Source organism: Heliangelus exortis, chromosome 16 (genome assembly GCF_036169615.1).
Source record: "Heliangelus exortis chromosome 16, bHelExo1.hap1, whole genome shotgun sequence".
Classification (NCBI taxonomy): Eukaryota; Metazoa; Chordata; class Aves; order Apodiformes; family Trochilidae; genus Heliangelus; species Heliangelus exortis.
Window position 1 is genome coordinate 1,801,623 of NC_092437.1, and position 22,555 is coordinate 1,824,177.

Here is a 22,555-nt window from a genome sequence, read left to right on the forward strand (position 1 = left end):
ATGTCACCGAGACGCTGGGATGGAGGGAGGGCAAGGGTGGTGAGCCCAGCATCTGGGGCTGGGCTCCAGGTGGGAGCTTTGTCACTTGTGGCTGTGTCCCTGCACTCAGGGTCCCTGCCTGTGGGTACAGCTGCTCCCTGTACGGCTCCTGCGTTATTAGCTCTCATTATTAGCTGCATTATCAGCTCTCATTTTAGCTGCATTATCGGGTCTCGGGTCCCCGAGTGTTCTGGGTTTGCTGTCAGCCGTGACCCTTTGCTGGCACAGAGCCCTCCCGGCTCTGGGAACGGCCGGGGCTGGGTCACTCCGATCCTGCAGCTGGGAAAACAGTGGCAGAGCCCCCCTGTGTCCCTCGCTGTATTTTCAGATGCTGCTGGATCGAAGGTTGTCAGGGACTGGCAGGTGACAGTGGGAGCAGGCAGGAGCCGCAACTCGGTGCTGATAGAATTTCACCGAGCTCTGGGTGAAGTCCCTGTGGATCTGGGGACAACCACAGTGGCCACAGGTTGGTCAGGGCCGTTTCCTTTTGGTGGTAGTGAACGTGTCCTGGCTGGAAATGGAGAGAGGGAAGTTTTAGTTTTGGCTGTGGACTTCCCCTTTCCCGTTTCCCCCCAAAACCAGCCAGGTAGCTTTCACTTCTCTTGCCGAGTGCCCCGGGTTTTCCCCTGCGTTTTCCCAGCGGTGTCAGCCAGCCCGCAGCTCTGCCCTGCAGCCGGCAGCCACCGGGGGCATTCCTGGGAAATTGTGGTTCTGCGGGAAATGGATGCGGCTGGATTTCTTTGCAGAAGGAAAACGTGTCTGGGTGACCCTGCTGGGCATGTCGCAGAGCCCAGCCTGAGCCCTGTGCCCCCACCGGCAGCCCCAGCACACGGGTGCGGGGTGGTTTGAGCTGTTGCATCACACGGGAGGTGTAGAAAGAGCTGTGGGCAGGATCAGGAACTGCCCCACGTGCTGGGGAGCCTGTGGGACCAGCGGCAGCCCAGCAGGTCCTGAGCCCCGGGGTTCACGCAGCAAAGGGACCTCCTGCAGCTCCCTGCCCTCCCCCCTTTTCAGCACGTTCAGCCCAGCAAAGCCCAGCCCGGCTCCAGCAGCCCGTGCCGGACCAGTCCTTCCCCAGCAGATCTGAGCACAAGGTGAAGCTTTTTCCCCTCCGAAGTGTGGGGTCGGGCAGGGCAGGACTTCAAGCTCAATCCCTGCTGTCATCCCTGCCACAAAGTACTACCGGGACCGTCCCGAGTGTCAAGCTTTAGCTGTGGCTTCAGCTGTTCCTTGCCAAACAAAGGAGGGTTTGGTCAGGGTTCATGCTGTTTGAAGGAGTTTTAAAGTTCAACTTCAGACCTTGCTCAAGCCACGAAGGAAGTCTTCTGGTTTTGCTTCCTTTCTGTGCTGCTCCTCCCTGTAAAATTTCATTTCTCCTTATGGAACAGGTTCTGGTTCCTCAATGCCCTTGAGCAATAGCTGCATTTCACAACAGTTTGGTTCAGGGATGCTGCCTCTGGCAGCCAGGGCTTCCCTAGATCCAGCATGAGATCTGTCTGCATCAGCTGCTGTGGGTTTCCTGGTTCTGGTCCTGCTGCCTCTCCAACGGGAAATGAAAATAACTTCAGTAATTCCTTTTTCCCTCACTTCCATCCTGCAGCCTGCGGGGAGGGTCTGCAGTGTCCTCAAGGGGTGCTCCCCCTTCGACCCTGCACCCATCCACTTCACCTGGCTCCAGCTCAAGAGCTGTGACATATCAGGGCTCCAGAAGTTTGGTCTTTAGGGCTTTGTCCTGGTATGCTGGAGGTCATCTCCTGTCTTACAGAGCCTGTGCTGGAAGTGCAGGGCACCTGCTGAGCCCTGCTGCAGCCCCCCAGCCCAACCAGGGGCCCCTGTGTGGGTGTAGAGGGGCTCTGGGGTCTGCTTGTAGGGGTTGAAAAAACACGATGTGGTTTCTTCAGCCTGCACTATGCACCCAGGCTGCTCTGATGGCCACGGATGCCTTTATAGGTCTGTGGGAGCATCAGAGCCCCTGGGGCAGGGATGGGGGGCAATAGGACTGGCAGGGGGTTTGGGGACACCCCAGGCTTGTTCCCAGCCTTTCCCACTGCCCACAGAGGTCTGAGCTGCTGCAGGCAGGGACTGTCAGTGCCTGCTGGAGAACTGGAAGCTGAGCTCTTGCTTTCTGGTTTTTGCCAGCCCTGCCCTGCCCAGCAGGAGAGGCCCTGGGTGCGGGTGCTGCGCTTGAAGGTGCCACCAGGGCAGAGGAGCAGAGCCCAGCAAGAAGCCCGGTGGCTCCGGGGACGCCCCACACGGGCTGTGGCAGCGGTTCTGCTCTCCTCCCTCTCCTGCGGTTCCCCTTTTTGGCAGGGATATAAAGGCGGGGCGGCCCGGGGCAGCCCTGCGCGGCGGGAGAGGCGGGATGGGAGCGCAGAGCCTGGCAGTGGCGTGCGGGACGCTGGCTTTGTGCCTGGCCCTGAGCGCGGCCACCAACCCCGGATTCGTGGTGAGGATCACCCAGGCTGGCCTGGACTATGGTGGGTCCCGATTCGGGTTTCTCTCCTTGTGGGTGTGGTGGTGGCCGAGGTGCAGGGTCGGGCACTCGCTCAGGGAGCGTGGGGGGACCCCAGTGCCCCATCGCCCGGGGGGCTCCTGCTGCTGCCCCCCTACCCAGGACCAGTCCCTCTGCCTGGCCACCACCTTCCCCTGGGGCTTTCAGAGCCGTGTTTGCTGTGTGATCCCCGAGCTCTGTGCACACAGATTTGCTTTAGAGAGAGCCCGGGAGGTGGAAAGCAGCCAGGCCGTGCCCGGAGGTTTGCTTTAACCCTTTCACGGTGTGAAGGGCCGTCCCTGACCCTGTCCCTCTGTCCCTGACCCTGTCCCTCTGTCCCTGCAGCCCATCAGCACGGGATTGCTGTCCTGGAGAAGGAGCTGACCAAGGTGAAGGTGCCAGACATCTCGGGTGACTTTCACATCCGCCACGTGGGGAAGGTGCACTATGAGCTCTCCAGGTGAGCCCTGAGAGCTCTCTGGAGCCTCTCACTGAGCTCTGGCCCTCCACAGCAGCAAGGACTGTCCTGTTCCCCCACAGCCCTCTGGGGTGTTTGCCCCATCCTCCTGCCTCAGGTGAAAGGGGGGAAGGGGAGCATGGTGAGGGCAGTCTGGGCACAGGTGGATTTTGTGCAGCCAAAGCCCAGGTGATGGGGGTGGCTTTGCCCACGGGAGCAGTGCACCCATCCCTTGCTCAGAGACCCCAGCTCCTTCCTGCCCTGTGTCACCTCTCTGCTCCTGCTCTGCTGGGTCTGGACCTGCTGCCTGGGTGGCTGCTGGGACCACAATTCCAAGGCCACTGCAATTCCAATTCTGCCACAGCAGGATGCAGCTGGAGATGCTGCTGGCCTGGTGGCCCTGCTCCTTTCCTCCCCAGCCGTGTGCCCCTGCAATGTGAATTTTCTCTTATTTTTATGTATTTATTTCTAGGTTGGACCTTCGCAGTTTCCACTTGCCCTACTCACGGATTTCCCTGCTCCCCAGCCTGGGCCTGCAGGTCTCCATCTCCAACGCCTTTGCCAGCGTGGATGGGAACTGGCGGGTGAAGCTCTACTTCATGTGTGTGCCCAGCTCCCCCTCTCTGGGTCTGGATGTGTTTTTTCATGGAATAACCTGGGTTGGAAGGGACCTCTAAAGGTCATCTAGTCCAGCTCCCCTGGTATTCTCAGTACAGGGGACAGCCTGAGCTCCACAGGTCCATCCTAAAGGTGATTTGGGTTCCTTCAGGAGGACTCAGCAGTGAGAAATGTCTCTTTCCTGCAGCCGAGACCACGGTTCCTTTGACCTGAGGGTGGAGAATGTCTATATCAAAATCAACCTGAAGCTGGGCAAAGATTCCTCTGGGAAACCCACCATCGACACCTCTGACTGCAGCACCCACATCTCCAAAGTCTGGGTGCACTTTTCGGGCAAGCTTGGGTATGTAACTTCACCCTCTGGGCCTGGAAATGCAGTGGGTTGGCCCATGTGCCGTGGGGATGGTGCCAGGAGGATGGTGTTGGTGGATCTGCAGTCCCTTGGAGGCTGCACCTTGTTCAGGAGAGGCTGACCTCTCCTCAGCTGTCTCAGGACTCTTGGCACACACTTCTCATCCAGATGTACAACCAAATTAACTTAAATCTGGCCTCTCCCATTAATCTCTGGCTTCTCCCATTAATAAGGGAGACTTAAGGCAGGCACTAGAGCTGTGTGCTCCTGGTTTACAGGCAGGTCTGTTTGCAGCTGTGAGCCCTGACACAAAGCTGGGCACCCAACTGGTATGGGAGCACCATTCCCCAGTGCCCTGGGGTCTCCAGTGTCTCCTTTTCCTGGCAAATCCTCTGCAGCAGCCTCGGAGCTAACGAAGGGCTCCTCTCTGTTCTCTGCAGATGGCTTTACAACCTCTTCTATGGTGCTGTGGAGCACAGATTCCGAAAGATCTTGGAAAGCAAGGTGGGTGAATGAAGGAGGGCAGAGCCCTGGGTGTTTCTGGGGGTCTTTATCACCTCCCCCCTTCTTGTAGCTGCTGGGCAGGAAGGATCAGAGCAGAAGAAGGGATTTAATCAGAGCCAGAGCACAGGGGCTGATCTGGTGAGAACCAGAGGAATGGGCAGCACTAACTGCATGAGTCAAAATCCCCAGCCTGTGCCAAAGCTCAGTGTAATTGGTTCCTAATTAACAAAGACTTTTCTTTCCATGGTCAGTTAATTAGATCTTACACCTCGGCCAAACTGCCTGTAACAGAGGAAGCCTGATCAGAGCTCTCCTCTGAAGGGCTGTGTTCCTTGGGGAGAATTTCTCCTTTTTGGATTTTGGAGACTTGCCATCTGGTTTTACTGGGGTGCACGGGGGGCCCTGGTTGCTGCCTGCCCAGGACAAAAGCCTCCATGCAGGAGACCTGCAGCAAGACATGGAAACAAGCTGTTAGCACTAATTACTACAAGGCTAACTGGCACAAGTGACAGCCTCCTTGGATGTGACCCTTGCTCAGGAAGGAGGCAGCTGGAGAACAGGCAAATCCCACTCCCACAGCAGATCCCACCCTGCCTGGGCACTATTCCTGATGTTTTGTGGTGGCTTTCCCAAGGTTCAGGGGAGCCATGGCAGCAGATGGGCTGGCAACAGGACCAGAGCAGAGGCTCCAAGGCCTTTTCTGCTGTTTTGCTTCCTGGAAGGAGGGCAGCAAAATCTGAGGCACATGTGAGATTCCTTCCAAGGGCTTCCACGGAGCTGATCTGTGGGTTGGGAGCTCCCTGGGAGTGGATGTTTGCAGGTGTAAACCCTGCTTGTGTCTTGACAATGTGCTGTCTGATGAGTGGGGACCAAAGTCACCATGTGCTCTTTTATTTAAGCAGGCTTTTGCAAGGAATAAAACCAGCATGGGGCAGCAAAGCAGGGAGCAGGGCTGAGGCTTTGACCTGGGGATGTGATCCAGCAGATCTGTCCCTGCTCAGCCTCGCTGCCTCTCTTCCCCCAGGTCTGTGACATGGTGGCCAACTCCGTGCACACTGAGCTCCAGCCTTACGCCCAGACCCTGCCAGGTACCAGGTGGGGGCTGCTGCGGGTTTTGGGAAGGTTTCTCTCTCACGTTTCCCAGCCATGAGGACAGTGCTTTCCCTTCTGCCCACTCCCCGTTTCCTTGTATTTCTGGGAGCTGGGGAACCCTGCACCAGCAGGGACTTGTCACCCCGTGCCTGGCTCTTGTTGCCTGGAGCCCCCAGGGAGCTGGTGGTGGCACGGGCTGCCCAAACCAGGGGGACCAGCAGGTTCCTTGGCTCCAGGAGTCAGTCTGCATGGCTGAGAGACACTCAGAGGGGAAACAGGAAAATGTGATTGTGCTTTGGAACAGAGGCAAATGCAGACAAAGCTGGTGCTGAGCACCAGGGAGCCTGGGCATGGCACTGCCTGGATGTCAGCCCAGGAAATCTGCTCCTGGCTTTCCCTGCCACCCCCCTCTCACTCATCCCTCTCTTTCCTGTCTTTTACAGTCACATCCAAGATAGATGACGTGGTTGGGATCGATTATGCCTTGGTGGCACCTCCAGCTGCTACTGCCCAGTCCCTGGATGTGGACCTGAAGGTGAGAGGCTGCCCTGGGGAAGCTTGAGTTGGCTGATGCCCTCACCAAGGCAGGTGGTGGTACAGATGGGCTCTGGTCCCACTGCTCTCCTGCCTCACCTCTCTCCCTCCTCCCAGGGTGAATTCTACTCCCTGGCCCATCGCTCTGCTGTCCCCTTCTCTCCCCTGCCACTGGCCTTGCCCCCGGACCACGACCACATGGTTTTCTTTGGGGTCTCCAGCTACTTCTTGAACACTGCCAGCTTTGCCTACCACACAGCTGGGGCACTGGTCTTTGAAATCACAGACTCGATGGTGAGCAGCACCAGCAGGATGGGGGCTTCCATCTGCAGAGGGGCTCCTGTGGCAGCCTTTGTCCCCAGTGAGCTGCCCGGGGGCTGGGGCTGTGCAGCACAGCAGCGTGGGGGCTGGATAAGCAGGGCTGGAGGGCTGATTTCACCACAACTGCACTGCCCGGGGGTGACTGTTCTCCCCCCACAGATCCCAAAGGACGTTGAGTTCCATTTGACCACCTCCACCTTCTCAGCCTTCATTCCAGAGGTGAGTGGCCCAGCCTTGCCTCCCCAGAGCTCCCGTGCTCAGGCAGGGGTTTGCTCTGTGCAAGGTGGTCTCCCCCGGGAGTGGGGGTTTGTGCCACCCTCCCTGCCCTCCCCCTGCCCCTCTGCAGCTCGAGAAGATGTACCCCAACACACCAATGAAGCTCAGGCTGTCCACACCCTCCCCTCCTTTCCTGAGCATCACACCAGAGGGGCTCTCACTCAATCCCGTGGTGGATATCCAGGCTTATGCCATCCTGCCCAGTGACCAGCTGGCTCCTCTCTTCCTCCTCAGCCTGGTGAGTTTGGGTTTGGGTGTCTGGACCGGGGTGAGGTGGGGGGAGCAATGCCAGAGCTCTTCACTCTCCCCCCAGACAGGCAAGGTGTCTGCTGTCATCAGTGTGAGCTCCGGGCACATCGTGGGGAACCTGACAGTGGGCAGGTAGGGAGGGGGAGCAGCAGGGGGGCTGGGGGGGCTTCAGTTCTGGGGGACAGAGGTGTGGAGGGGATGAGCTGGGTCAGGAGGGAGCAGAACCACATGTCCAGGGACTGGCAGCACCCAGGAGGGAACCCAGGCAGAGCCCCTGCAGTGGTGCCTCTCTGTGCAGGATGAAGGTCTCGCTGAAGCATTCGGACGTGGGCACTTTCCAGGTAAGTTGGGACCAGAGCCCCCAGCAGGGAGGAGAGAGCCTGCTGGGGGCAAAAGGGAGGGGAGGGCTCCTTCCCCCTGCCCCCTAACTTGGGATCTGGGAGTGCAGATGAACCCGCTGGTCCCTGGTGAAACATCTGCCTGTCCCAGCTCCTTGTCTCTGTTTCTTCTTGTTATCCCCCAGCTCCTGGTCACCAGCTTTCCCTCAGGTTAAGGCTTTTCTTCCCCCCCTTTCTGCTCCCCAGGTCCGGACGCTGCAGTCCATGATGAACATCTACACTTCCAACATCCTCCTCCCGAATCTTAATGGTGAGTACCCCCTGCTCACCCCCTGGTGAGTACCCCCTGGGGGAGTGGGGATGCTGGAGTAGTCACCAGCCAGATGGCTTCATCTGAGCAGGCACAGCTCACTCAGTAAATCCCTGCTCGTGATCCCAGTCAGAGCTCCTGGTGCTGTGACACGGATCCAGCCGGGAATGCAATGGAAAAGCTGAGCACGACACAAATCCTAATGATTTCCAGACCCTCTCCCTGCTCACTGCTTCTCGTGACTCCCCAGCACAGGAGGCCTGAGCAGGGCTGGGGTCTGCCAGGGGCCCAGGGGTGTGCAGCCCCCAGCCCTTCCCTGGAGCTCGGCAGGGATTTCCTCTGCCAGTCCCGGGTCTGCGGGGACAAGAAAGTGCCCGGGGGGAGGAGGTGTCTGCCTGCTTCTTGCTCTCGGTCCCATCCCAATGCAGCCACCTCTGTTGTCTCCCCCAGAGAGGTTGGCTCAGGGTTTTCCTCTGCCGCTGCCGGACAGAATAAAGCTCCACAACGTCATCGTGAGGTTCCAGCAGGTGAGTGAGGGGCTTCTCCAGCCAGAGCCCCTCCTGCTGCTGCCCAGCCCCTCCCCGGGGTCTGCAGGGCCGTGAGGAGCAGGAGGGTCCCCGTGGCCGGGACCCCGGTGTCACAGATGCCACCCAGAGCCCTGCTTCTCCCTCTGCACCCTGGGGGCCTGGATGGGTCCTGGGGAGCAGAGAAACCCGATTTTTGGGAGGCTTTGGGGAGCCCCAGCACTGTGCCAGGGTGCAAATGCTGAGCACTTACTGCGAGGTGGGGCTGGGAAATGGCCCCAGAGCCCTTCCAGGGCTGGCAGAGCCACCGTGCCCATCCCTCCCCCTGCCCCGGGCTGGGGTGGGTGCTGGGGAGCCACAGAAAGCGGGACTTCCAAGCGGGACTTCCCGCTCTCTTTTCCCCGCAGGATTCCCTGATGCTGGGGGCAGACGTTCACTACGAGCCCCGGGCACGGAGCTGAGGGGGGGGAGGCACCGCCAGCACCCGAAATGTCCCCTTCGCCCCTTCCCTGTGCCCCCAGCACCGGATTCACCGCTTCTCCCTCACCATCCTCCCGGCCTGGGCGCTGCCGGGGGCAGAAGCAGCCCCGGGGCCGAACCCCCCAGTCCCCTGCCCCGGGGGTCCCTGAGCCCCCCGCCCCCTGGTTCCCTCCGGCATCTCCTGTGCGGGTGGTGGCAATAAAGCTGCTGAGCCGCGTTCGTGGTGCTGTCGCTGTCTCTGTCTCTGTCGCAGCCTCCCCGGGACCCCTCCCGGGACCCGGGACCCCTCGGGGCGGCCGCGCCTGCCAGGAGCCCCCCGGGGGTGCGGGGGCCGGGAGCGCGCGTTTCCGATGTCTTTACCCCGCGGTGGTGGCAAAGCACCAGGGACCGTCCCGTTTTCATCATTATTTCAGTTTTCCGCGGTGGGGGCTGGGCAGGTCCCCTCCCCCCGCTACTCCCCGGGGGTCCCCGACTCCGCCCGCCTGGGGGGCGGGCCCGGCGGAACCGAGGAACGCAGCTGCGGGGGGCGGGGGCGCGGGGGGGACCGCTTTGGCGCAGGACAGCGGCCCCGGTCCGTCCCCTAAAGCGGTCCGCGGCGGTGTCGGGCCTATGGCGGTCATGCTCCCCTCCCGGGCCGCGCTGCGGGCCTCAGGGCTCCTCCGCTCGGCCGCCACCGCACCCCGCACCGGGGCCGCCCGCAGAGCGAGCTGCGGGTCGGGAGAGCGGCCGGTGAGGCGCGGGACAGCGCTGCCCGCGGGGCCGGACCTGAGGCACTTCCTGAGAGGCTCCGCCATGGGGGAGCCGCCCCCCCGGCAGCAGCCGCGGTCCGGTTCTGCCCCTGGGACCGGGAAAGGTCTGTGGTGCCGCCGCTCCGCGGTGGCCCGGGGGGTCCATGGCAGCCGTAGGGGTCGGGGGGCCAGGGGGGGCACCGAGAAAGGGGAAGGGAAGGGCGGTGCGGGGGGAAGAGGCGTTGTTTGGGTGCTTTGGGGCCCAGAGGGTTGTTGGGCGTTAGAAGGAGCCACATCCTGCTGGTGTGTGTCCCCATGTGTCCCCTCTGGTGTCAGCAGGGCCGTGCTGGTGCTCGCAGGCTGCCCCCGGGAGGGGGGGGTTCATTGCTCTGACTTTTGTCTCAGGGCCAGCCCAGCTCCTCTGCAGCCACAAACCAGAGCTGTAGCACTGGGGTGATGAGGCTCTGAGGCACTCGGGTTTCCCAGAGTCTTTGGTTTGCCTTGTCCTTCCTCCACGGGCTGCTGGGGGTGTCCCTCGTGCCTGCCTCTCCCCAGGGGTGAGGCTGCTGTGGACATGGCTGCAGGAGCAGGGGGAGCTGGGAGCTCCCGGGCAGGCTCCTGTGTCACAGCCTCTGTGTTGCAGTGTACCTGGAGACCTATGGCTGCCAGATGAATGTCAATGACACAGAGATTGCCTGGACCATCCTGCAGAGGAGTGGCTACACCAGGACAAAGGACCCGGAGGAGGTGAGGGGCCTGGCAGCTCTCCTGGGGGGTGGGCATCACCCCACTGCTGTGCCTGGGGGTGCAGGTGGTGTCTGGGGGTGCTGTGCAGCCCTGCTTGGGGAATCACAGAGTGTCTGGCTGGAAGGGACCTCAAGGATCACCTGGTCCCTGGTGAGCTGTCCCAGCACCCATGGAGCTGAGACTTGAGCCTTTCCAAAGTGGGGGAATCCACCACTTCCCCTGGGAGACCATTCCAAGGTCTGAGTGTCCTCAGAATGTTCCTCTTGTGTCCAGTGGGAATCGAGTTGGTGGTGTGGGTTTTGCAGTCTGAATTCTGTGGAATAAGGAAAATTACTTCAGGTGTGTGTGAGAGAGCTGTGGGATGGGTTTTCCACAAGGCTGCTGAGTTCCCTCTCACTTGGAGAGGGGCTGGACACAGGGGGCTGCTCTGACTCATCTTTGGGTTTATTCCTCTGAGTAGTGGAAGACTTCCCTGGGCACCTGTGTTAAACCCCCCATGCCCTGGGACAAACCTTTTTCCCGTGGGTTAACTGAGTTTTAGAGTCTGCCTCATCATGTCCCTGTGGAACAGGGTGGGGATGCTCACTGCTCACTGAGCTGTCACTGACTCTTGTTCCTGTGTGTTCTTTCCCCTCCAGGCAGATGTGATCCTCCTCCTCACCTGCTCTGTCAGGTAAGGAGCTGCCACTGCTGGGGTTGGGCACTTGGTAAGGAATTGATAAGCAAGGCAGGGAGTGTTTTGTGTGGAACTGGGTGTGCAGGTGAGCTCTGGTTTGTCCTGTTCCCTCTGCTCTGAATGGGGTCCTGAGGAGCTCTGTGTGTGCCCATGGGCAGGCAGAGCTTTCTGCTCTGCTGATTTATGTGTTTATTCATTGAATATTACTCACTGCTCCTGAAGTGGATGTCTCTCCAGTCCCCAGGGGCTGTGCTTCAGGAATTTGGGAAGTGTGGCAGTGTGGGATCTCTCTGTGTAGGGAACGTGGCCCCTTTCCTCTGAGTGCTCTCTGCTGCTGGCAGGGCTGGGCAGGGCAGGGCAGGACAGGGCAGGGCAGGGCAGGACTGGGCAGGGCTGGGCAGGGCAGGGCAGGGCAGGACAGGGCTGGGCAGGGCTGGGCAGGGCTGGGCAGGGCTGGGCAGGGCAGGGCAGGGCTGGACAGGGCAGGGCAGGGCAGGGCAGGGCTGGGCAGGGCTGGGCAGGGCTGGGCAGGGCTGGGCAGGGCAGGGCAGGACAGGGCTGGGCAGGGCTGGGCAGGGCTGGGCAGGGCTGGGCAGGGCAGGGCAGGGCTGGACAGGGCAGGGCAGGGCAGGGCTGGGCAGGGCAGGGCAGGGCTGGGCAGGGCTGGGCAGGGCAGGGCAGGACAGGGCTGAGCAGGGCTGGACAGGGCAGGGCAGGGCAGGGCAGGGCTGGGCAGGGCTGGGCAGGGCAGGGCAGGACAGGGCTGAGCAGGGCTGGGCAGGACAGGGCTGGGCTGGGCAGGGCTGGGCAGGGCAGGGCAGGGCAGGACAGGGCAGGGCAGGGCAGGACTGGGCAGGGCTGGGCAGGGCAGGGCAGGGCTGGGCAGGGCAGGACTGGGCAGGGCTGGGCAGGGCAGGGCTGGGCAGGGCTGGGCAGGGCTGGGCAGGGCTGGGCAGGGCAGGGCTGGGCAGGACAGGGCAGGGCAGGGCAGGGCTGGGCAGGGCAGGACTGGGCTGGGCTGGGCAGGGCAGGGCTGGGCAGGGCAGGACAGGGCAGGGCAGGGCAGGGCTGGGCAGGACAGGGCAGGGCAGGGCAGGGCTGGGCAGGGCAGGACTGGGCTGGGCTGGGCAGGGCAGGGCTGGGCAGGGCAGGACAGGGCAGGGCAGGGCAGGGCAGGGCTGGGCAGGGCAGGGCAGGGCAGGGCTGGGCAGGGCTGGGCAGGGCAGGGCAGGACAGGACAGGACAGGGCAGGACAGGGCAGGGCTGGGCAGGGCAGGGCTGGGCAGGGCAGGGCAGGGCAGGGCAGGGCTGGGCAGGGCTGGGCAGGGCTGGGCAGGCTCTCGAGGGAGAGCTTGGTCCCTGAGTTGTTCCTGCAGGGCAGCTGCTCCCAGGTGAGTGACAGGACAGGAGATGAGGCAGAGCCAAGAGATGCTCCCCACACCACACGTCCCTCCGGTTCATCAGCTGGATGAGTCCTTGGCTCTGCTTGAATTCTCCTCTTAGAATTCCGGGTCTGCTCCACGCCCGGGGGGCTGTAAAGCTGGAGGTGTTGGGATAACCACTGTTTCCCTGGCTCCTCAGGGAGAAGGCGGAGCGGGGAATCTGGAGCCGCCTGGGGCAGCTGAAGGCGCTGAAGGGGCGGAGGCAGCGGGCGGGCGTCCCCCTGCGCATCGGCATCCTCGGTACCGCCCCTTCCCCCGTCCTGCAGGGTGAGAGCAGCCCACGGGGTGACAGGGGCGGGCACTTCCTCACCAGGAGCCTTCTCCCCGGTGCCAGGATGCATGGCTGAGAGGCTGAAGGAGGAGATCCTGCACAGGGAGAAGTTGGTGGATGTGGTGGCGGGGCCCGATGCCTATCGTGACCTTCCCCGGCTGCTGGCTGTGGCCGAGTCTGGCCAGCAAGCTGCCAACGTCCTCCTCTCACTAGATGAGACCTATGCAGATATCCTGCCTGTCCAGACGAGTGCAGGAGGCACCACAGCATTTGTGTAAGTTCCTGGTTTTCCTGTGTGCCTCTCTGTGGCTCTGGTTTGGAGATGTTGCCATGCAGCAGCTGCTGAGGGAGTGCCTGGGGTGCTCAGTCCCAGCAGCCCAGAGGCAGGAGTCTGCCCTGCTCTCTGCTTACTGCTGCTTTACTGACTGACTGAGCCCTGGAGGGACTGCCCCGTGCTGTCTGCAGGCTGCTCCTCCTCTCCTCTGGGAGCACTGGCTCTCTAGGCCTGATGCTGCACCCATGGGTTTCTGTCCCACTGATGTTTCTCCCTTCCTAAACTCTGTGCCTCTCTCATCCTCCCTTTCTTTCCTTCCCCATCTTTCTGCTATGCTCTCCCCCAGGTTCTCCTGCTTAACTCCTCTGATTCCCCCTTCACTGTGGTGGCTGTTGGGTTTGTTCCCCTTTATCTGGTTTTAATAATCAGATTCCCCAAAACAAGCCAGAGTCTCTGCTCAGTGTGTCCACACAAAGGGGTGCAGGCGGCTCTCCCCACAGAGCCTGCAGTGCAGAGGCTCTGCCTCCCAGGCTCCTGGCACACGTGCAGTGAGAAGTGCCCGGGGCAGGGTGCAGCCTCTGGGCACCATCGTGGTGTGACCTGTGTGTGCCTCCCCTGTGTCAGCTCCATCATGCGTGGCTGTGACAACATGTGCAGCTACTGCATCGTCCCCTTCACGCGTGGCCGGGAGCGGAGCCGCCCCATCGCCTCCATCCTGCAGGAAGTGAGGATGCTCTCGGATCAGGTGAGGCCCAGCTGCCTCCAGAGGGGAAAGGGTGGTTCCCAGTGACACCATCTTCATCTGTGGAGCCCCCAGGGTTCCACCAGTTACTTCTGGTCCTCCTGTAACACTCTGAGACAGCCAGGAAAGGGAGGGTTTCATCACTCTCTACAACTCCCTGAAAGGAGGTTGGAGCCAGGGGGGGGTTGGGCTCTTTTCCCAGGCAACTCTCAGCAAGACAAGAGGGCACAAGAGGTCTCAAGTTGTGCCAGGGGAGGTTTAGGTTGGACATGAGAAAGAATTTCTTTCTGGAGAGGGTGATCAGCCATTGGAATGGGCTGCCCAGGGAAGGGGTGGATTCTCCATCCCTGGAGATATTTCAAAAGAGCCTGGATGTGGCACTCAGTGCCATGGGCTGGGAACCACGGGGGGAGTGGAGCAAGGGTTGGACTTGATGAGCTCTGAGGTCCCTTCCAGCCCAGCCAATTCTGTGATTCTGTGACTCCCTGGAGACTCCTCCCTGAAGTAAGAGTAGAACCACGGCTGCCCTTGCAGCTTCGGGTTATTTTTTTTCCTCCCTGTGTTTCCATAGGGAGTGAAGGAAGTGACCCTTTTGGGTCAGAATGTCAACAGCTTTCGAGACATGTCTGAGGTGCAGTTCCAGGCAGCTGCTGCCCCAGCCCTCAGTCGAGGCTTTAGCACAATCTACAGAGCCAAACCCGGGGGCTTGCGCTTCGCACACCTGCTGGACCAGGTTTCTAGGATTGACCCAGAAATGAGGATCCGTTTCACCTCTCCACACCCCAAGGATTTTCCTGATGAGGCAAGTGTAAAATAAACACCTGGACCTCAGCTTGTAGCCAGGCAGCTCTGAACTGCTCAAGGAGAGCTGTGCTTCCTTCCCCAAGGAACAGGGAATCACAGAGTGGGAAGGGCAGCGTCTGGGAGGGGAACGTTTGTGCTAATGGGTTTGCACTTCTCTGGCTTCTGCCTGGGGAAGACTCCTCCCCTTGACATCCTGGTAGGGTCGAGCTGTCTGTGACATTGTCCCCCACTGTCCCTCTCAGGTCCTGCAGCTCATCCAGGAGCGACACAACATCTGCAAACAGCTCCACCTCCCAGCCCAGAGTGGGAGCACACGGGTCCTGGAGGCCATGCGCCGAGGGTGAGGATCTCCACAGGAGCCCTGTGCTCTGCCCTCTGACTCCTGCTCCTGCCTTCTCCTCACTGACTCAGGTTCTGATGAGCAGATCCATGTGTTGCAGGTACACAAGAGAAGCATATTTAGAGCTTGTGCACCATGTGCGTGAGTCCATCCCAGGTAGGGGCTGCCTTTGGCTCAGCACAGCTGTGTATTCCTGTCTGTTCTTGAGGGAAGTGTAAAGCTGTGTCTCTGTGACAGGGGTGAGCTTAAGCAGTGATTTTATTGCTGGCTTCTGTGGGGAGACAGAAGCAGATCACCAGCAGACTGTGTCCTTGCTGCGGGAGGTGCGCTACAACGTGGGGTTCCTGTTTGCCTACAGCATGAGACAGGTGAGTGTGGGACCTGGTGGAGAATTCCCTTACCTCTGGTATCTCACATCGTGCCTGAGTGCTGTTTCTCACAATGAGACTCTAAAATAGAGTTATTGAAAAACAGTTGCTAAAGACATGGTGTAGCAGGAGGGCTTTTTGCCTGGGTTTGTGGTCCCAGGGTCCCCGCTGTGCCTGAAAGGCTCCCAGCTCCCCAGCCTGGGTGTCAGGGCTGGTTAGAGATGGGGTGACCTGGTTCTGCAGATGCTCCAGTGTGATTGCAGTGCAGCAGCCCTGTCTGCAGAGACACCTGGGCAGGTACATTGCCCTTTGCTGGTGAGAAATTGTGCTGATGTAGTTGGCTGGAGCCCAGAAACTGTCAGTCAGGTCTCGAGAGAAGTGAATTTTTGGAAGATATTTCCACGAGAGGGGTGGTTAGTTGGCAAGCCTCCCTAAGGATGCTCCCCATGGTGTAAGATGCTGGCAGGGAAGAGGACAGGAGGTTGGGAAATATAAGGAATCAAGGGGATATGGATCATCTTTCAGTATGTGGGAACGGAGGCAGTGGGACCCATTGCCTGCTGCTCCACACACTCAGCACCTGCACCAAACCCTCTGCCACATGAAGAACGTGAGGAAATCGAGGCTCTTGCTGGTGCTGAGCACCTGAAACACGAAACAGGGGTATCAGCTGTGCTGCTGGGCTCAGGCAGGGAGCTGCTGAGGCTGAGGGTGCTGCCTCTGTCCCTCTCTGTCAGAAAACCCGGGCCCATCACCGCCTGCAGGACGATGTCCCCGCGGCCGTGAAGCGGCGGCGCCTGGAGGAGCTCATTGCTGTGTGCAGGGAGGAGGCTGCCAGGCTGAATCAGGACATGGTGGGACAGTCCCAGGTGGTGCTGGTGGAGGGGGTGAGTACCTGGAACAGAGCTGTTCCCCCCTGCTGACCCGGAGGCTCTCAGGCTGTGCACAGCACTCCTCCCCCTCTGCCTTCCCTTCGTGCTTTCCCCGCACAATCCGAGGACTCTGAGCACACAGCTGATGTTTCCAGAGCACTGAGCTGATCTCAGGGGGATGGGGAAGGTTAGAGACTTGTCTCTGGATTAGTGCAGGCTTTGGTGTGTGAGTATCCACACGCTCACATGGCCGTGGCACATCGTTACTCGGAATGCTTAGCAGCACGGAACATTTATTTTAATATTGGCAATGGTGCTCAATTAATTCCTGAGGCAGTAAAGCCCAGCAGTGGATCAGAGCCATTGCCATGCAGGCAATGTTCCCTGCCCTCCTTTCAGCCCAGCAAGCGCTCTGCCTCCGAGCTGTGTGGGAGGAATGATGGCAACACCAAGGTGATCTTCCCTGATGCTGAGATGGAGGATGCTGCGGGCTGCAGGGCGCTGGTCAGAGCCCGGCCAGGGGACTACGTGCTGGTGAAGGTGACCTCTCTGCACTGCTCGTGTCCTTGGGCTCCTGCACAGTGTTGTTCTCTAGAGCAGCTGCTGCCAGGAGAGCCTAAAATTAGAATGGATGCTGCTCAACCTCTCTGTTCCTGAGGATTTTTGTGCTGTTTCTTTCAGGTGACCTCTGCCAGCTCTCAGACCCTCAGGGGTGTTGCACTCTCTCGCACTGCCCTCTCCCACTCTGCACCTTCTCACTGAGCTGGCTGCTGGGGAAAAAGTGGGCAGAAGCAGCATGTTTTGTCCAGGAGGAAACAAGATGTTTGGTCAGGTGGAGATGGGGTATGAACAGGGAGATGTATGTATATTAAAATATATATTTAAATAATAAAATAGATTTCTGTTTTGGTAACAACTTGTCCCCCATAGATCTGTGCAAGTGAGGCAAAAGGGATGGGATGTGTGTGTGGACTGGCCAGATCCTGGTACCATGTGGTGTTTTCCCTTGCTCTCAGGCTGAGCCCACCCACACCATGCTGCAGGTCTGACCTCTGCTCACATCCTCAGGTGCAGCACAGCCTGGAGAATCTGTGTCTGCATAGCAGGTCATTCCAGCTGGGTCAGGTGAATTTAGGAACTCAAACTGATAGTGCTTAGAAAACCTAACTCCAGAACTGCTGGAGAATGGCAGGAGTACTGCCCAAGGGGACAGGGAGCTCAGAGAAGAGGAGATTGTGATGATTCTTGCCAAATATTGGTGACCTGCCCTGCCTGCAGAGTGCTGGGAAAGGGCAAGCTGGAACCTGCACCTCTGTGGTGGAGTTTGGCATCAAACTGGGGAATACAAAGTGATGTTAACATGAATGAGTGATGCTTCATCACCTGTACCTGAGGCTGAGGGAATGCAGCCTTACCCTGCCCTGAGGATATTTGGCTGTAGGTAGGAGAGGGAGGATTTCTCTGTCTCCAGGCCTGTTGTGGGTTTGGCTGCCAGCTGGGGCTGTCTCTAGCCTGTTAAAGCTTCAGGTGCAGTCTCGTAATCCAAATATCTGTGGATGTCTTTCCCTTTGCTCACTAGGGGAGAGAAGTGGTCATACAGTGTAAATAAATGGCCAGCAGCTTCTCTGAGTGCATCTTGCAGATCCTGGTTCTTTCCTGCCTGCAGCCAGCCCTGGCCATGCTGTCACATTCCAGCCTGGGCTGCTAAATTCAAACAAAGAGCAGTAACCTGTGCTTGTAAGTAAACTCTCTCTTAGGAGAGGTGGGAAAGAATCATCCCTTTTAATACAGATATGTTATTAAAAGAATTTGTTGTAAAATGCTCTATCCAGTGACAAGCATTGAAGGAATAGCTGATCAGCTCTTCATAGAGCAGGCACTACATGAATTTGCAGAATTTTTGAACAAGCATGAAAGGGTTTCACTAGAAAGACTTCTCTCTTACTCAGCTCTTTCTGGGATATAATTGTATCTCTTTGAAAGCAGCACGGTTCACTGAATATTCATGAGGCCTTAGTTTAAGAAATAAATACCTTTTGCTTATTATTTCAGAGCTGATTCTCACAGAAGGGAATCTGCAGGATCAGCACTGCTCTGGCTGGGTCCTGAGGTGCTGTCCAATACACAGTGCTGCCCCCAAATGAGGAAGTGTCTGGGGCCCAAATTCACACACCAGGGAGTGTCAGCCTTTGCCTTTGACCCTGGGGATTTAAGGAAGAGACAGCAAGGAGCTGAGTGGTTTGAAATGGCCCAGGGAGGAGCAGGATGTACAAGCATCATCCCTCAGGAGGGACAGGCACTGGAGCTGACTTGTAGCCCAGATTGAACTTCCCTGCAGTGCCTCTTGCACTCCCCTTTTCCTGTGCATTTCAGAACTGTGGCCCAAGCCAGCACCCCTGGGAAGGGACGGTGCCACCTTTTCCCTGACCCACCCCATCTGAGCAGGGGGGGTGCCTGGCAGCTCTGAGCCCCCTGGGGTGGGTTTACAGTCAGTATTTTAGGAGCAAGAGACTAAGAGGAGGAGAGCTGAGTTTTCCACTGTGATGAGAGGTGATAATGCTCACTGCACAGACTCCCCAGGGAGCCATAGCACTTAGCATTTGCCTTGCCTCCTTAGTTTTTATAGGGCTCAGGAATGAAGCTGAGGTTTGGAGGCTCTGAAGCATCCATCAGGGAGCACTGACAGTGACCTTGGAGGCTGAGCTCCATTTGGCTCTGTCTGAAAGCAGGAATGCTTTTTTTTCTCAGGGGCTAGAAGTGGGATGTGGTTTCTGTATCACTTGTCAGCTTTGCTCCCTGAGTTCTGCTCTCAGGGAAGGTGAACTTCTGTCTTGTGCCCATTCTGCCTTACGCTCATTCTTGCAAGGTTTTCTTTTTTCCCAGTCTGAGCAGGGATGAGACTCCTGAACCCCACAGGCTTTTAAATCTCCCACAATCATTTATACCTTTTCCTTCTGCAGAGCTCTTGGCCTGTGCTCCTTCACACCCCACTGACCTAACCAGGTCCCTCCTGGTCTGTGACAAGATGGGGCTGGGCTTGTAGGTAAGTGTTGAGTAGATCTTGGTGTCACTCAGCAACTCACAGCACAAATCATGGCAGCACCAGTGCTCAGCCCCATGGCACGGGGTCCCTCCAGCTCCTCACACCCCTGGGAAACCTCAGGATTTATGGGAACATGCTGGGATGTGGTTCCACCAGCACCCTGAGGGCTCAGTCAGTCCTGTTGGGGTGAGCAGAGCCTGGCCCAGCCTCACCTCTCCAGCAGCTTCCTCCTTCCCAGAAAGTTGTCCCAGGGCCCCTCTGCAGATCAGACAAACCCTTTTTTGTCTCTGCCCGTCCAGTTACACCCCTGTGCAAACACCTGATTTGGTGCTTTGGCATTTGGCAGCTCAGTTTTCCAGGCACAAACCTCAAGCCCTGGGGTGACATTTACTCTGAAGCAGCAGCCGTGCTGCCTCTCAACACCAGGATTTCACAACAGGCAGTCAGCACCCTTTCCTCTTCTGCTGGCAGCGTGTGCTGGGTGTGTTGGACACGGGCACACAAACAGCTTCACGTGGTGGAAAGGTCACTCATGGAGAGCAAGAACCTGGGTGTTCTGCAGACCCCCCTGCACAGCCCTGGAGAGGGACTGCAGTGCTCAGGGCTGGCTCAGATGGCAGCCACGGCTCCTCTGCTGGTTGCTGCTGATTTTTGGCCTAAGGACAACCTCAAAGCAGACCCCATGCAGCCCCCCCTCACCCCCAGCCCTGCTCCCTTCCCCAGGGCTCCCCAGGAGCTGGGGCTGAGCAGTTGGGTTCTGCCTGTGGTGTCACATCCCTCCCCAGAGCCCCCCGGGGGCTCCAGTCTGGTTTCACTCCAGCCAATCTGGTTTCCCTCCAGCCAATCTGGTTTCCCTCCAGCCAATCTGGTTTCACTCCAGTCAGTCTGGTGTCCCTCCAGATGCCAAGGAAGCCTGAGGGGGAGATTGACCCTTTCCCTGCCGGCAGTTTGTGAGCAGTTGGCTGCAGGTCAGGGGCTCTGCAGGCGGTGGCAGGAGGGGCTGTGCCCAGAGGAGGAGCCTCTCCTGCCCTTTTCTCGGGGGGTTTCACTTTAGCACTCAGCCTGCACACACTTGGCAGCCCTTCCCCCCGGCCTCCTCCTCCTCCATCCCCCACCAGCACTGCTGGGGGGGCCACAGGGGTTTCCTTTGCTGCCTGCTCATCACTGTTGCTGACTCTACCTCTGCACTTACCTACAAAACACTTCGGGGTTTGATGCAGAATAAAGACCATCAGTTGGCTTCCAGTCCTGCAGTCAGCTGGGGCTGCACTTCACCTCTTCTGGAGCTGCCTGGGGTGGGGATCTGGGGGCTCCTGCAGCCCCTCAGCTGTCACACAAACTGCTGCTCCCTGGGGCTTGGGAGTCCTGTGGCTTTTCCTCCTCCCTTGGGAGCAATTTATTTCCTTCACTGACAGCTAGCTATTGACTCCTTGTTCTTCTGAAGATGAGATGTCCTGTCTCATCAGGTTTAAATTAGTTTTATCTTTAGACTTTCCTATTAATAAGCTCTCATCATGGTGTCATTACTTGATATCTATTTTCTGATGGTTTTCATTAGCGGCTCCCAGATATTTTTTTTCTCAAGTATTTTTTTCCTCTGCTGGCTGAGTTATTTAACAGTCAGGCACAGATCGGGGCTGGGAAGTGTTCAGATGTGTGTGCTGGGGAGGGTGATGGGCTGGTGGGGGCAAGGTGATGGGCTCTGTCCCCGCATCCCCCTAATCCCAGGCTGAGCTCTGCCACGCTGGATGCTCCCAAGCCCGTGAGTCAATAGAGTAATTAAAATGCCTCTCTTGAGGCAGAGGTGGTGCAATTCGTTTGGACAGCTGTGTTGGGCTCTGAATGGGATAAAAAGCAAGCGTGACATTCTGTGTCCCCTGGCACAGGGGAGGCTCCGTGTGCCCCTGCCTGCCCGGCAGCAGCTCCAGCCCTTGGGCAATAGCCCCAGCACTGAAAGTGCTTCACAACCCTTCTTTCCCGGACAAGTCCTCCTCCCCAGTCAGAAATCTGGTCAGGGTCGTGCCCTGGGGACCCACGGTGTGTCAGGACATGTCTGCTGTGGGAACATGACCCGAGCAGGGGCAGGGAGGGGCAGGATGGCTCCGGCATGTGGGGGGAGCTGGAGCAGCAGCAAACCAGGGGAGCAGAGGCTGAGCAGAGCTCAACACCCCCCATCCAGTGTTCAGCATGGAGGTTATCAGCCTTGGTGATGCTTTGCCTGGAGAACTCACAAGATCAAACAGCAAAGTAGGATTCAAAACAACATTTTGCCTGAAATGTCAGAATTTCAGAGAGCCAAGCAGCCCCCACTGGGAGATTGGGTTCTCTGAGCTGTGACTGCATGGACTGGAGCAGCACAGAGCCCAGACCTCCCCTGCTTCACACAGACCCCCCCAGGCTCCCTCTGCCCCCCAACCATTTACTGTGTGGGAGCTGCCACAGCTTCTCTTTCACACTGCTGAGGGGGGAATTCGGGAGCTGTTTTCCACCAGGGAAAAGCAGAGGGTGGATTCAGCTGCTGCCCTGCCCAGGGGAGCCCAGAGTCAGCCCCACACCGGGTGTATTGGGGTGTGCTCCATGGGCCTGGCAGGTACCCATCCTTCTTAGCAAACACTTCCTCTAGGAAACTGGAAGAGAAAGGGAATTGTTACACATTATTCCAAGGAGGTCTCCATTCCTGCGGGGTGGGAGCCACCATCCCCAGCAGTGGGGTTGGCAGGAGCTGCTGCCATGGGGCTGCCAGTCGGGCTGAGTGCCTTTGCCTGGAGGGATTTTCCCACTGTGGCTCCAGTGGTGTCAATAGCAAAGCCCATCGATGTGGAAAACCCCCAAATCTCCTCAAAAGCAAGAAAATGCATTACCTAGGCTTCATTTCCAGGACTGGGAGGTGTGGGGCTGGGGCAGCCACACGGGGAGAGGATTAACGAGAAGATGAAGCTCATTTCCCTGCTTCTCACACTAATAAGGAGGAAAAAGGTGCCCAGGGCCTTGAAAGGGAACCCTGGGGTGACACCAGCCCGATGGGCACTTTGGGGACACTCCTGCTCCCTGCAAGGACCGGGCACAGAGGGACTGGCACAGCCCCTGCTGCTGCCTCCCTGAAAAATGAGGCAGCAAGCCCTGGCAGTGTGCAGCAGTTCCTACAGTGCTGGGCTGGGGCTGATTAATATTCAGAGCACTGCTGTGAAAATGAGAAGCCAGACAGAATTGTCCTCCCTGCTTTCTGCATCCATGAAGATGCTGAGGGTAATGGCTGAGGCACAGAAACAGGAACAAGATTCACTTTAGGGCAGGTTTATGCAGGGCTCCTGAGCCTAAACAAGATACTCCATTTCCTTTGGGTTATTCAGCCTCCTCTTTTAACCTGTTTCTTCTTTTTTTGTTTGTTTATTGTCATCCTTCAGGTATTTAATTACGTGAAGTTTTCTTTGAAGCCCCCAGAACAAACAGCAGGCAGCTCAGCAAACAGTTCCTCTTAAAAAAAAAAAAAGAAAAAATTGAACATACTCAGACATTTTAAGAACAGATTCTCCCCATTATTTCTTGATCAAGACTCCATCTCACAGTTGCTGAGAGTCCTTTCCCCAGTCCCTGCTCAGAAGAGAGCAGGGCACAGGCCTGCAGGAGCAGCAGTACCTGCTGGCAGCAGGAAGATGCTGCAGC

General features: G+C 58.5%; 1 protein-coding gene across 5 annotated transcripts; it reads left to right on the top strand.

Annotated features, from left to right (window-relative positions):
• The first annotated feature begins 2,366 nt into the window (after positions 1 to 2,366).
• Positions 2,367 to 16,765, top strand: LOC139803784 (mitochondrial tRNA methylthiotransferase CDK5RAP1-like). Of its 5 annotated transcripts, none has more exons than XM_071760283.1 (15): positions 2,367 to 2,516; positions 2,876 to 2,990; positions 3,460 to 3,590; positions 3,798 to 3,948; positions 4,398 to 4,461; positions 5,486 to 5,549; positions 5,997 to 6,088; positions 6,205 to 6,381; positions 6,568 to 6,627; positions 6,755 to 6,922; positions 6,998 to 7,065; positions 7,232 to 7,274; positions 7,518 to 7,581; positions 8,032 to 8,108; positions 8,513 to 8,802. In XM_071760283.1, the coding sequence occupies exons 1-15, from the start codon at positions 2,402 to 2,404 to the stop codon at positions 8,564 to 8,566; spliced, it is 1,443 nt and encodes a 480-aa protein (XP_071616384.1). In that variant the 5' UTR covers positions 2,367 to 2,401; the 3' UTR covers positions 8,567 to 8,802. The 5 variants fall into 5 exon arrangements, with proteins under 5 accessions (XP_071616384.1, XP_071616382.1, XP_071616379.1 ...); XM_071760281.1 differs by having other exon boundaries at positions 3,460 to 3,588; positions 3,793 to 3,948; XM_071760278.1 differs by lacking the exons at positions 2,367 to 2,516; positions 2,876 to 2,990; positions 3,460 to 3,590; ... (8 more) ...; positions 7,232 to 7,274; positions 7,518 to 7,581 and adding exons at positions 9,957 to 10,060; positions 10,699 to 10,733; positions 12,318 to 12,418; ... (7 more) ...; positions 16,249 to 16,389; positions 16,531 to 16,765 and having other exon boundaries at positions 8,513 to 9,438.
• The last annotated feature ends 5,790 nt before the right edge of the window (positions 16,766 to 22,555 follow it).